At 44.7% G+C, this 15,162-nt stretch overlaps 1 protein-coding gene across 1 annotated transcript; it reads left to right on the top strand.

Annotated features, from left to right (window-relative positions):
- The first annotated feature begins 28 nt into the window (after window positions 1–28).
- Window positions 29–7,750, top strand: DNAJA1 (DnaJ heat shock protein family (Hsp40) member A1). Its single transcript, XM_048291323.1, has 8 exons — window positions 29–355; window positions 475–652; window positions 1,735–1,839; window positions 1,940–2,167; window positions 3,544–3,658; window positions 5,600–5,715; window positions 6,280–6,380; window positions 7,152–7,750. The coding sequence occupies exons 1-8, from the start codon at window positions 224–226 to the stop codon at window positions 7,365–7,367; spliced, it is 1,191 nt and encodes a 396-aa protein (XP_048147280.1). The 5' UTR covers window positions 29–223; the 3' UTR covers window positions 7,368–7,750.
- Window positions 7,751–15,162: the final 7,412 nt, after the last annotated feature.

A 15,162-nucleotide genomic window follows, 5' to 3' on the forward strand; every position in this document is an offset into this window, starting at 1 on the left:
CGGGCGCTGATTGGCCAGACCCCTTCCCGTCCGGAACAGCCATTGGTGAGCCGCTGGCCCGGGCCCGGCGCGCGGCGGGGCAGGACTTCCGGGGTGGGGCCGGCTGTAAAGCGGACGGGCTGCGGGACCGGCCCGAACTTTCCAGAAGAGTCGGGGTCGGAGCAGCGGTGAGCGGGATCTGCGCCCGCCGCCCCGGGGGCCTCCTGCCGCTGCCGCCACCGCCATGGTGAAGGAGACCACCTACTACGACGTGCTGGGCGTGAAGCCCAACGCGTCCGCCGAGGAGCTTAAGAAGGCCTACCGCAAGCTCGCGCTTAAGTACCACCCGGACAAGAACCCCAATGAGGGCGAAAAGGTTGGCGGGACGGGCCGGGGCGGTGGGGCCGGGCGGGAGGAGGCCAGGTGGGGGTCCCGCTGGGAGTCCCGCCGGGGGTGTTGCAGATGCCTGAGTGCCGGTGACTGTCCTTTCTGCAGTTCAAACAAATCTCCCAAGCTTACGAAGTGCTGTCGGACCCGAAAAAGAGGGAGCTGTATGACAAAGGAGGCGAGCAGGCTATCAAGGAGGGCGGCTCTGGTGGCGGCTTCGGGTCACCCATGGACATATTCGATATGTTCTTCGGCGGCGGAGGAAGGATGCAGAGGGAGAGGCGAGGTAACGTGTCGGCGGGGGTAGACGGGATCAGATTCTCTGAGGAGAATGCCGTAGGTGTAAGAATTTAAAAAGACTTAAAGTGAAGTTACAGGTTTAATCTCAAAACTGGAGAACACTGTTGTCCTTTAACGCTTGAAACTACAAGGGAGGCGTTTGGTTTGTACAGTGGTAGTTTGGTCTCCTGTGCATTGTCCCCTGTTAATCGCTAACCAGATGTTGTGTTTGGAGAACCTTTATCTGAGTGTAAGCCCGGCTAGTAAACAGAGTAGGAAATGGAAAGGTAACCTAGCTTAAAATGACCTGTTAGCTAAGCTAGCGTGACTGTAGCGTCTATAAGCAGCTATATAAACAAGAGATCAAGATCCGGTTCAGTCTGGGAAACCTTTCTATGTTCCCACGCCATGCAGTAGAATTTAGTTGAAGCTGCAGTAAAACGCTACGCAGAAGTTAAGCTCAAGTTTAATCACACTGGGAAAAACTTTAAAATTGTTAAGAGCAGTGCTGACCCCATCACCTGCAGATCTGGTGCAAAAGGGAAGAAAAAATGTTTTGTATCAAATTGTTATGAGTGTTGTGTCAAAGTACTCCTAACAACCCAGAGCTCAGCATCCTTTGCAAAACTAAGCCTACAGAAGCTAAAGTACTTAGGACTTTCTGAGTGTAAAAATGTAATTGCTCATTTCTGGTTCCAGAAAGTCAACTGGTGAGAGGAAGAAAGTGCTGGAGTGGAGATTCCAGACAGAGTCCCTTCACTTGTTTGTTGGAGACTTGTTTGGTGACTTTGTTAAAACTGGAGTCCTGCATTATAGAACTTAAATGTCTGAGGTTCCCTGTGTTCTGTTGCTGTTACTGTTTGTACTTTCACAGAAGGTCTTTCCTGACTTTAACAGAGTCAAAGCCATGGCACTTGTTACCTGCTATGACAGCAGCTGGGAGGGGGCTTTTGACAAATACCAGCAAAACAAGACAAAGTTCTATTGAAACAAGATGTTAAAGCCCACAGACTTGGTTTATCATGACTTGACAGGGAGATGTGCAGACCAAGCTTCCAAACTTGACTAAATATCTGCGTTCTTTTACAGGTAAAAACGTGGTCCACCAGTTGTCAGTAAGTTTAGAAGATATGTACAATGGTGCAGTGAGGAAACTTGCACTGCAGAAAAATGTTATCTGTGACAAATGTGAAGGTAATTTTGAAACTGAAACTAAACAAAAGATTTTTTTACACGTTTTGGGATTTTTTTTCCTGGTAGCACATAATCACCCATCTCCAATTTTCATTCTCAGGTCGTGGTGGTAAGAAAGGTGCAGTAGAGTGCTGCCCTAATTGCAGGGGAACAGGCATGCAGATCAGAATTCACCAGATCGGGCCAGGAATGGTGCAACAAATCCAGTCTGTGTGTATGGAGTGTCAGGGGCATGGGGAGCGTATCAGCCCCAAGGACCGGTGTAAGAGCTGCAATGGCAGAAAAATTGTTAGAGAGAAGAAGATCTTAGAAGTTCACATTGACAAAGGTGAGGTGTCTTACTGAGGTGAAATACTGAACTTAGATGTAGTGACTGACTTTGCAGGACTAAAACAGAGGCTTTAGCAAATACATGGTGTTGATTTGGTGAGTGACTGCTGAATACACATACAGTAAAACTGTCTGTTGCTGCCTTATAAAAAGTTTACTTGTTTCTAGGGAAGGTTGACTACCTCTATGTTCACTTCTAAACCTGGCACATAACTAAGAATGAATTCTGAAACCTGCATTATTATAAGCAGTGAATTATTTTTCAGGTCACTCTCAGCCCAGTTTGTGATCAGGTAGTCTAATCAGTTTTCACTGCCTGCAGCAAAACCTTGCAGACTCCGATCACTTCTGCTGTGTTTCAGTGTGAGGGGGAACCAGGTCTGCTATAAGATAGGGTGCAGAGACAGTGCTAAGCCTCTCGTGCTTAGAACTCACTCTGTTGGCTACACAACCCTGACAGTGCTACTCAGCGCAGGTATAACCTCCTCGCCTGGCAAAATGCAAGTTGATACGCAAACCCTCTATGGGATGCGTGAACGTGATGGTTTTGAATGACAGATGCATCTCTCTTGAGAGGGCTGCCCAAAAGCTGGTGGGAGAAGTCTCTGGGGTAGTGCAGCTTGTAAGACAGAGCAAGCTGACAATATATGGTTTTTACGACTTGCTCATGATTATCACCTGCAACTGTTACACGTGTAAGGAGAGCTTATGCAAGGCCTGAATTTGTAGGGGAAATCCTACAGTAATAGTAAATACGAGGACTAGTAGGGATATGTTACTGACATTTTGAAGAGGGAAGTCGTACCAGAAGAATGTTTTTCTAGAAGGAAGGAAAAAGAGACTGATCTAGCATAAGAAAGCTAGTATTTTCGGTAAATAGACTTTTTGTGTGGATGAAATTAGTTTCTTACAGGAGGTTTTCAGTCCATGGGGAATGCTTCTTGGACTTGTCAGGCACTAAGATCATAAGGAGATGTGCCATATATTTATAAAACTGAAGAAGCTGAGGTCAATTTCTCTTGAAATACAGTTTATACACAGTATTTCTGCTTTCTTTTTTGTATTTGTATGTATAATGAAAACTGTTTTGACGATATTTCCCTTCAGGACTTTATGTTGGTGGGTCTTTTGGCAGTACAGTTAAACTTGATGGTCTTGAGACATAACACTGAATTCAGGTTAGCACCACTAAGATCTGTTGAACAAGTGAGCGGATTGAAAAAAAATTAAAAACAAATGCTTCGAGGGAAGATTATGATGTTCTTGCTTAAAGATACAGTGATATCTTGATACCAGCTCATGCCTATAGAAGTGTTCCTTGTTGGTGCTTTTATCTTAAAAATGAGAAAAATGTTTATTTGTTTTCTGCACTAGGAATGAAGGATGGTCAGAAAATAACATTCCATGGTGAAGGGGATCAAGAGCCAGGTCTGGAGCCAGGGGATATTATTATTGTTTTGGATCAAAATGACCACTCTGTATTTAAAAGGTAAAGACTTCTGAATCCTCTTACATTATCTCCTGTGATGTTTTTTCACGTGCTTCCCTGGTTACCACTCATCTTGTACGTAGTGGAGTGTCAGGAGATAGGACTGTCACTCAGCCATGAGTTTGGGTGGTCAGAGAAGCACTGAGGTGGGGGAGTTCTGGTGCAACTAGTCTGGCCACTTGTGTTCTAATAGCATGGGGTAATCTCCTGTGAGCTTTGGCAGCAGGAGGGGATAGAAGGCAAAAAAAAGTAGTTACAGTTAAGAGTTTACAAATCTTTAATTTTAAGAACTCATTGAAATACTGAGATTTTGTTTAGTAGTTTTGAATATTTGTGACTGTTTCCTTGCTCTCAATTACTTAGCTCAGAAAATTGCCGTTTAGTGTAGGCAGCTGTTGTCCACTTGGCCTCAAGGCACAGAAAACTTGGAGTGTGTGCACATGTGTTCATGGATCTTACTTAGGACGAATTTACGCAGTATAGCGTGCACCCTTCTGATCAAACGTGGTTTCCCTCACTTCATTTCCTGCCTGAGTGCTATGGGGCAGAATAATTGGTCCTGTCTGGTTTTTATTGTGAAAGCAAACGTGACTCAAGTAATACTGACCACATCTCAACTATTTCATGTTCCCAGGCAATACTGCTTGGGTGTTGCACACCTCCCTGTTTCGTGTTACTGTTTGTGGACTTAGTCTGTCCACAGACTACATTTTGGTCCCATTAAAACCACCGCTGATGGTCTTGCAGAAATGTGTTGCATTTGGTGTCTCACTGCCACTGTTCAGAGTGGTTACAAGGGAATCGGTAGATTTAGAGAAAGCACTTATTTGTTTCAGCACCAACCACTGACCTTGTGCTTGTAAATAGGAATGGCGAGCCAAAGGTTCTTGGGAAACCTGCAGCTGGTCTGCCTGACTGTCGTGTATGGTGCTGAGCACTTTAAGCTGGTGTCAGAATTCTGGGCCAAGGAACACTGAGCTTACAGGTTAAGAATCAGTTCTGTTTGCTTTGTATGAGCTTACTCAGCTGATTTTTCTTAAGTTCCAGTGAAACCAGACACTGAATCAGATAGGCAAACTGTTCTCATGGTTTCCTGGGACTTGAAGTCACAATTCTGTTCAATTATTTTTGTCTATCTTTCGCCTACTGCCTTCAGTTCTGGTGTCCTCCAATAACCCTTGATATTACTGATCTTGTGGGGTTATTCTGAGGTCATGCTCTTGCACAAGTGGGATGTTCCTCCTCTCCTGTCAGAGTCTAAAATTATCTTTTCTTTCAAGTCTCCTGCCAGAGACCCTTTTAAAAACAGGGTGAGTGCTCTACATTCCTTGAATAAGATGGATTTTGTAGCCTTTGAACATGTAGACAATCACTAGCATTGCCATACTGAAGTCAGAATGCAGTTAAAGCAATTAATACTATCTATTCCAGATACTTCTTGGTACTTTCTAAAAGGTACTTGTATCATTACCCAGAGTGGCCATTACCTGTTCAAACTTCCCCTGTAATAAATCTTTGGAGCCTTACAGATTAGCAGTAGTGCAAGGTGGTGCAATTAAGAAGGTATTTATCTACACAAAGAAAGGAATTAATTGTCCCTGTTTCAGTATTTATGAGGCTGAGAGATTTTTTTTTTTTTTTTTTTTAATTGGGAAGGAGCAGTGAAACTGGATGCAAGTAGGCCTTGCTGTACTTACTTCTTTTCAATAAACACTTCTGACACTTCAGATAGCTTGACGTGATCATAATGACTCTCAGGGTTGGTGTCATTGTGGTAATTGCTTGAGGAGCTACATTAATATTTGGTATTCTTTATTTAATTGCCTGGGCTTCAGTTGTAATTACAACTTACTGTCATTTCCAAGTTAAATACTGACATTGGGTATGATCCTTGTACTGTTTCTCTCTCACTGTGACTGTTGTTGATTGGTTCTGCCTTAGACGAGATGAAGATCTGTTTCTGTGTATGGATATTCAACTGGTTGAAGCACTATGTGGCTTTCAAAAGCCTATCACAACGCTGGATAACAGAACTATTATTATTACCTCCCATCCTGGTAAGAGTTGGTTTACTTTCTGTTGTAAGTTCTAGCATATAGTAATTTAAGCTGGAAATTTAAAGGAACAGGAACATCCCATCTTGATGTAAAAGGGGTGTGTGTCAAGTACTTTGCCCTAGTCTTTGCAGTACAAGTCTTAAAATAATAAAGGATTTTTGCATAGCAGTCAGCAGTAACTTTCTCTTTGCGTGACATAGTAACAGACCTTACCTCATGGACATACTTGCATCCTGAGGATATCTCATGAGAATTGAAGGCCGTGGGTCTCTGAAAACCACTTTTTCAGCCTTGGAAGCGATGGAGCACTTAATAAATTTGTAAGTATGCTTCCTTTGGGAAGCATAACAAGGTTACAGGAATGTAATGTAGACATCAGTCTGCTTTCCTACTCAGACGTTACCAGGCAGTAAGTTCCTATCAGACTACTACTACATGTTGGTGTTGCTGCCTAAACACAACGTAGAAAGCTACTTAAATATTGAAGGGGATTGTAACTAAAGCTGCTTCTGTTGCCTGCATGGATCCCTTCCTTTTCTGGTAATTTTTGTTTTGGTTTTTTAGGCCAGGTTGTTGAGCATTGGGCTATTAAGTGTGTATTGAATGAAGGTATGCCAATTTATCGCAGACCATATGAAAAAGGCCGTCTGATCATAGAATTCAGGGTAAGTGAATCAACTCACTTCCACAGCATTTCAGGACTGAACATCCATCCAAAATTTTACCAATAAACACTACCTCAGTCAAGAAGAGATTTGGTATTTGTTCTTTACAATGGTGAGAACATGCAATCCATCAAACAGAATTACAGTTCAGAACAAAGAGAAAACTTCCGGAACACTATGTGCTCAAAGTACATTAGGTACCAGAGGAGTTTCTTTAGCAACCTTGTGAATTTCCATTTGCTTGACATATTCTTTAGTTTCTATTGTCCTGTAGGAGGGATGGATGAGTAACTGACTTCTGTGCTGGAGCAGAAGAGTAGGCTGGAAACTGCTGATTTTCTTCCCTGGAGAGAAGCTAATGCTGGGAGTTATAGCAGTGGGCCCCATCTGCTATGGCTTAGAAGATATTGAACCACATCTCTAATGCTGACATTTTGTTTATATATATAAAAATACATAGTTGTATATGCCATTATAAATATGTAATTGTATGTGCTATTATATTACATATATACTTTGCTTTTGTGGGTGATTCCAGAGGGCAGCCTGAGGCAGAAGAAAGGTGTTGATCGAGTTGCCAGAGTTAGAAGCTAACTTTGTGCAGGCATTAAAAAACATCTTAGTAATGTTGATAATTTTTTTAAGCTCTAAATTAAAGTCACCTATGATGAAAAAGCCGACTTTGGCAGATATTTAACCTGAAGGACTATTTAACCCAATAAAAGACCAGTTCTGATAGACTTGAGTAACGTTAGTTCTTGATGATTTCAGGTCATTTTCCCAGAGAGTGGCTTCCTCTCCTCAGATAAGCTGTCCTTACTCGAAAAACTGCTACCTGCAAGGCAGGAGATAGAAGAAACTGAGGAAATGGAACAGGTGGAATTAGTAGACTTTGATCCATCTCAAAAGCAAAAACACCACTATAACGGAGAAGTGTATGAAGATGACCATCAGCCTAGAGGTGGTGTTCAGTGCCAGACATCATAAATGGGCCAGTGAATAACTTGTGATGCTTGTTTTGTATGCAGTAGTGGATGAGTGAAGGACTACAAGCAGTTTGCCCTCACCTCCTGCTATTTGTTGTTCTATCCAGCCATAGTTATTTCTAAAAGCATAAAGAAATAAACTAAGTAATTAAACTGACTTTGCAATTTGTATAAAGATCAAGGATGCAAGCTCATATGAAGCTGACTGCACTTCACCCCTGCCTCTTGGTCCAGAAAACTCCCTTACCTGCTTGTCTTTTATTCCAAACCTTGTAATTCCTGTATGTGTGCAATTGCCCAGGCTTAAACTAAGATTCTGTGGTGTGCTTTTTAGGAATTCTAGATCTTATACTCTGTGAATAAAGTATGCACAAGTACTTATAATCCATGGTAAGATGTAGTTAACTTTTGTACCAATTAGGATAACAGTATTTGGGCTTGTACTGGTGTTTGTTAAGTACAAACCGGCTCTAATGCAACCACATGGTACCTGAGGCTGACACAGATGTGGTCAATCTTCACAGGCCCGTTAAATCATGCCATCCCCAAGCTCTCCAAGCTATTCCACGTGAGGTCAGATAGCCCTTTCCTGTGCCAGCACTGGTCCTGACCCCAGAGCTCGCTGTTTCATGGGTGACTCCCATTTGGCTGCTGTCCTGCGCCTGTGGAGCCAGTGGTTGCTTGGAGCTGCCTTTGCTATTGCACATTAGTAAAATCCTCTAGGCTTTGGCAGCGCACAGGTGGCTTGGAATGTCAGACTGCTGCTAGGTGAAGCCTTGATTTCCACCTTGATTACTGAAATCAGATAACCCCTCATTGGTTGGGGGGGGGTGTGTGTGTGTGTGTTATGGAAAGCAGTACTAGCCCTCTTAGTGGGTATATGTGATCCTGCAGAGGAGAGAAGCTTAGTGAGTACCACCAACCAATGCATCTAGGATGTTCTGAAATTAATGTATTGTGTGCATTATTTCAAGCTGACTCTTGAAATTTCTGTATGAATGTTCTAATTACTGTAGATGAAGCATTTCTGATATAATTACAAAATTGTTCATTGCCTCTTTTCTTAGACCAGATGTTGGTTTAAAAACACCACCCCCATCTTTTTAGACAGCTATTCACAGAAAAATCTTAAAAACCTTCTTTCAGAAAATATGCTGAGAAGACAGGTCCAGATTTAACCTCTAGTGTGGTAGTTTAGTCTTGCTCAACCATCTGGCTTGGGACAGAGCTTACGCTTTTCATACTGCTTTGAAACAAAAGTATCATGAGAACTCGTCTAAGTAGCTGCTGCGTGGCAGTACATGTGTTGTAACTTGAATATCTGGAAGCTCTTACATAAAAACATCTCTAGCTCATCTAAGCGTTAACAGGCTTCATTTTATGAAGACAGCTGGTATGCAATGGGTTTTGTACCTCAAATATAGTCCCTTTTAGATACCTACAGAACTGCGATCCTTCACCTGCATGTTTCACCTACTTCTTGTTTTCTTCCTCAACAGAAATAAAATTCTGTAGGCCAAGTGTTTTTCCAAATTCTACTTGAGTGAGCTCATCAACGAGCTGAAAAATGTGACCTGCAGGCACCTGTGTGCTCTTATCACTAGGATGGTTTCTCTGAGTTGAAGGGAGAAACTGAAAGTAATTACCTTTGGCAAGGGCTGAGTCCTGCACAGCTGTCTTGAGACTTAAACAGCAGTAAAATACACTGCTTCTTTTCAGCTCAGTACCCATCCTTGTTTATTTTTTCCTTAAGTATTAGATCAAAACAGCAAGGGCAAGCAACACTCCATTCACAGCCTTGAGGATGACAATGGTTTTGCTTCAGATGACTGCGTATTATAGTAAAAAAACCCCATTCCATAGACTTATTTTCTCAGGAACACTAGTTTTCCTTTCACCACACCCATAGCTGCATTGGCGCAGTTGAGGTCATATTCTTGACTTTGGCGACCATGGACAATTGTGCTTCATTCTTGCTGACACCACAGAGGATGGGCCAGGTCCAGATTCCAGGAGGAGAGTGGCTGACCAGAAGCTGCCTCTAGAAGCCTTAGCAGAGCAGTCCAGGGAAAGATGCTACTGCTAGTGCAGGAAGGGCAGCAGAAACACCACCAGGTTAGTATTCTGTTTTGAAATGAGCTGGTTACTTATATAAAATCTGTGTCCCAAACAAATACTGGCAGCAGTAGAGTAAGCTTTTGGCAAAAAGCACTGGATGGCAAGAGCTAGCAGGAAGGACCCAGGCCTTACAGCTTCAAGTACAAGGTATGGCCTCTTCCAAGCTCCTTTGTTCTGTGATACTCTGGGTATCATACAGTTAGAGAAAGCAGAGGTGCTCTATGCCCCCAAAAAATGAGGATTTTTTTTCTGACTTGTTGCTGTATGTGGGATACAGTTTCCAATTTGGGGAAATGAACCGAATGGACAGCTCTAGAAATTGAGGATACAGTAGCACAAAATGGCTGTTTCTGTAAGTACCGGTGTAGTAACCTGACCTATTGTAATCTGAGTTTGCAATTACTTCCAGTGTTTCAACACCACCTAATTCATATGATCAAGCTTATAGTTCAGTCTATTACAATTACGCTTTTCACCGTGCACCAGGCATTTAGGACTTTATTTTTCTCCCATAAAACTAGCAGCTCCACTATTGCACAGGTTGGCTGTGAAACTAAGAACACCCACTGCAGACTCATTTAAGAACCGACTCTGATTTTTGCTTCTGCTTTCAAAGCCCTTAGACTACAGGTCCTCTCCTTGCCATAGTTTTGAATACGTGCTACCCAGCAGCAGTGGAAGAGGTTGGCTCAACCCAGGGGTGTAAACTCAGTCATCCCAAATCTGCTCTGCCTTTGCAGTGTGAGGCAAGGTCAAGCAAGCAAGCAACTTGCCCTATGACTTTCTCATTAGCAGCTTCACCTGGGAAGAGATGTTTGTGACTGATTCCTGCTCAGAGCATTAGGAAAGCACACTAAGAAAAGTGAGGTTTGATTTAAGCCACTCTTTTCCAAAACCACACATAAGCAAATGCCAGGCTCATTGTTTTCTTAGTGGGTAAGATGAGCACTGTTAAGAGTGCCCAAAGAATGGGGGGAATTCAACTACCCTGTAAAGTGCTGTCAGGAAAACACAGCACAGAATACTACTATTAATACTATTAGTATTAATACTATTAATACTACTATTAATAATACAAGTATGTGGGGTATGCCCAGCCCTTGCCCTGGAGGGATTTCTGCTGAGATAAGAGATTTTGCAGTCACCCAGCAGGACTCCCTGGAAAGGCAACCACGTTGGTCACAGCAAGGAAAGGCAGACCCACAATCCTTTAGGAGACCCTATGCAGATTTCGTCGTAACCCATTGGTCTGTTCCCATCCCAGATCCTCTGCAACCCATTGGCCTTTATTGATCCCCTGTATCCCTAGAAAAGCAAGCCCAATGGGCCCCTGTGAGAGAGACGGTTCTCATCCCTGGCTTTCCCCTTCGCCGGAGGGGACACACAATAAAGCTACCTTCGTGCGGAACCAGCCACACGAGCCTCTCATCTCTCTCTGGTCTGGCTTGGCCTGGAGGCTGCCCTGCAGAGCTGAGCTGGAATCACGAGCTGATATCACTAAAGAGCTGAGAGCCTCTGCAAGGGCCCTCCTGGCCAGCAGCTGAGGGAAGACACCGGGCCTCGGGAAGGTGATTCCTTTTGGGACCATCTCCCCGGACCGGTCACCTCTTCCTGGGTCAGAGCCACAGACCCGTCACCAGCTGTAATACAAGTAGATCCACGTCTCAGACAAGTGCTAAGTGCTTTTGGTCTCTGCTGTCATGGTGGGCATTCCAGAGCCAAAGCCAGTGTGTCTACTGAAACAGCCCCTGGGAAGCCCGATGCTTCCGCTCAGACAGAACTGGTGAGGAAGGAGGTGTCAGTACAGGTGGTAACTTTCAATGGATGCCCAGATACTTCTGAAGAAAAGGCTGGTACCTGCACAAAGCATGCACAGGTGGATGACCAGCTGCGGCAGGTGGCTGGATGGCAAGAGACAGTCAGTTGGCTATGCAGTACTAGAGAGGCTGAAGCAGAGATAGGTATGTGGGTTCAGAACCACGTACCTGCAATGGATACCACTGAGCCTGAGGCACCTTGCACCCTGGCACAAAAGCAGGGCTCCAGTTCAATCTCCACCCTTCAACACGCAGACAAAAAATGCAGATCTGGTGCTTTAAAGGCTTTAGATGTCCATGAGCAAGGCAAACAAAGAGAACCTCACCAGCAGTGCATGGTGATTACTGTAAAAAGAAACATCAAGTAATTTTAGTGGGCATTGAGTTGTCCATCTGCCAGCCTGATAGACAGTCACAAGGGATATCCTGCCATCCAGGAGCTGGGATCCATGGTGTTGCTGAGAGGGTATCCTGACGTCATGGACCACTATCTCCATCACTTTTTCATATAGGTACAAACGACACAACACACCAAAAAATAGGTGGGATCAAGGAAGATTATAAAGCCCTGGTGAGGCAGGTGAAAAACATCCCAAGTCCCATCCCAAAAACATCCCCATGCCCATCTCCTCACCTCTCCTCCCTGTTGGAGAAATCGGGACAGCCAGAGGCAGACACACTGTGCATACCAGTGGCTGCCTGCATGGCGGGTGCCATTTGAGAAGGTTTTGGTTTTTATAACAGTGGGTTGTGTTTTTGTGATTGTAGCCTGTTAGGGGGCAATGCATCCCCCTGGCCAAAACAGGGCACGAGAATCTTTGGCAGCACGCTGGCCAGTGTGGTCCGATGGGCTTTAAACTGAAGGACTCGAGGAGTGAGGGCCAAGGTGGCAATGATTGTGCCATTGTTTCCTGCTCGGGAGCAGGTCATAGCAACCAGTGCAGAGATAGATATACCTTGGCTGCCCCTGAAGTTGAGGATCAAAGCACAAAACACTTCATTGGTGCTCATGGCTATGGTGAGCCCTCTCACATCTCTTCTAGGGAACCCCTTTCTTTGATAACCCCTGAAGTGTCTGTATATGATGCAGCATGGGTAATAAACAAGAACTAGAAATATATGTGCGATCACAGGGCCATGATCTTACTGCAATGCCTGCTGAGACATGGTGGGATAGCTCACATGACTGGAATATCGTCATGGATGGGTATGTCCTTTTTAGAAAGAACAGAGGAAGGTCAGAGAAGCAAGGTGGTGGAGTTTCTCTTTACGTGAAAGAGCAAATGGTATCTAGCTCTACCCACAGACAAATGAACAAGCTGAGAGTTTATGGGTGAGAAATGCACCATGTGCCCTGGCAACCAGGAGGGCCACCCGTGTCCTGGGGTGCATCAGGCACAGCATCACCAGCCAGGCAAGAGAGGGGATTGTCCTGCTCTGCACTGGGGTGGCCTCACCTCGAGTTCTGGGGGCAGTTCTGGGTGCCACAATATAAGAAAGACATTGAGCTCTTAGAGAGTGTCCAAATGGGGGCAACGAAGATGGTGAAAGGCCTTGAGGGGAAGCCATATGAGGAACAGCTGAGGTTACCTCAACATGAGGAAGAACTTCTTTTGAGGGTGGCAAAGCACTGGAACTGGACATGGACTCCCCCTCTCCAGGGACATTCAAAAGCCACCTCCTTTAGGTGACCCTACCTTGGCAGGTGTGTGGATTAAATGATCTCCAGCATTTCCTTCCAACCCTAACAATTCTGTGATAATCAATCCAGGAGGCTCATGGAGTGCATCAATGGAAACTTGCTGACCCAACTGATAGGGGAACCAACAGGAGAGGTGCTCTGGTGGACCTTGTACTCAAAACCAAAGAGCTTGTTGGGACTGTCAAAGGCAGCCTTGGCTGCAGTAATCATGAGGTGGTGAAGTCCAGGATCTTGAGAGGAAGGACTAGGACGAAAAGGCAGCTCTCAACTCTGGACTTCAGAAGAGCAGATTAGTCTCTTCGAGGATCTGCTTGGAAGCACCCCAAGGGATAAGGCTCTGGGATGACGAATGGCCCAAGAAAGCTAGTTAATATTGAAGGCTCACCTCCCCCAGGCTCAAGAGCCGTCCATCTCAGTGAACAAGAAGTCAGGCAAAAATGGCCAGGAGGTCTGTGGGGATGCACAAGGAACTCCTGGCTAAACTAGAACACAAAAAGGAATAATCTGGAGGGTGTAGTGAAGGCTGGGTAGACTGGGAGGAACACAGATGGGATGAAGATATGGAAGCTAAAGCTTAACTGGGTAACAAGGGCCTCTATAAATACAAAAGTGGGAAAGGGCAGGGAAAATGTGGGGCCATTACTGAATTACATAGGGCATCTGGTTACACATGGAAAGGGACATGGAAATGGTTGAGGTGCCGAGTACCTTCTTTGCTTCAGTCTTATTTAATGACCTCTCAATTGCAGAGATCAAGGGGGAAAGTCTGGAGCAAGAAGGAGGTACGCTTGGTATAAGGATGATCAGGTCAGGGAAGACTTAGGCAAACTGAACATACAGAGAAGCATGGACCCCAATAGGATGCATCCACAAGTGCTCTGCGAGCTGACAGATGTCATTGCAAGGCCCCTCTTGACAATCTTTGATTGATCATGGTGACAGGGAAAAGTGCCCAAAAACTGGTGGAAAGTAAATGTCCTATCTGTCTTTGGGAAGGGCAAGATAGGGATATCCAAAGAACTAAAGGTCTGTCAACCTCACCTCAATCCCTTGGAAGGTAAAGGTGCATCTAAACATAGAAACCATTTCCAGGCACATCAGGAACAAGAAAACCATCAGAAGTTGTCAGGAGGGCTTCACCAAAAGGAAATCATGCTTAACCAACCTGATAAATTTTACAATGCAATGATTGACCTGGTACACGACAGGAGGGAAGTGGGTATTGTGTCCCAGGACTTCTGTAAGGTCTTCTGTGGCACCGCCTTCCGTAAGATCCATACAGAGAAGGTGTTGAGATATGGGATGGATGAAAAGTGAAATGGATTGAAAACCAGTTGAATGCGAGGCCCAGAGGGTGGTGATGAGTGCAACCAAGTCCGACTGGAGGGCAGTGCCCCAGGGTCAGTACTGCCTCAGCCCTCAGCAAGTTTGCAGATGGCACTGAAGAGGGAGAAGTAGCTGATGCAACAGCAGGGTTTGCTGCCATCCAGAGGGACCTGGAGAGGCTGGAGAAATAGGCTGGCAAGAATGCCATGAAATTCAAGGGGAAGTGCAACCCAATGCAACAGCACATGCTAGGGGCCACTCGGCTGAAAACAGCTGAGAAGGAACCTGGGGGTCCTGGTGGACACCAAGCTCAACATGAGCCACCTTTTTGGAAGGAAGTCAAATTGTGTCCTGGTTGCCAGCAGTGCAGGCAGGTGATCCTTCCCAGCTACTCAGCACGAGTGAAGACACACATGGAATGCTATGTCTGATTTTGGGTCTTCCAATACAAAAGGGACAGAGTTGTACTGGAGAGAGACCAGTAAAGGGTCACAAAGATGCTGAAGGGATAGGAGCATCTCCCCTGCAAGGAAAGTAGTTAAAAATACTTTGTCAAGATCCTCCCCCTTAACAGAATTACTAACTGCCCAAGGAGCTTATAATATGTATCACTATCACATATTTCTGGTTTTTTCAGGCAGGAAAAATAATCACTTTTTACTATATAAAACCCCCTCTGTGGATATATCTAAGGAAGTAAAAAACAACCTGGGAATTCAGATGACACAGCTAAACAGAGACCTAAAACACTACACTTGGAGCAAAGGTGCTGTGTGAGAATTCCAGCTGAACTTCTGCATTTCCCCACACCACTAAAGACACACAAGAAATAA

Source organism: Corvus hawaiiensis, chromosome Z, assembly GCF_020740725.1.
Source record: "Corvus hawaiiensis isolate bCorHaw1 chromosome Z, bCorHaw1.pri.cur, whole genome shotgun sequence".
Taxonomy (NCBI): domain Eukaryota; kingdom Metazoa; phylum Chordata; class Aves; order Passeriformes; family Corvidae; genus Corvus; species Corvus hawaiiensis.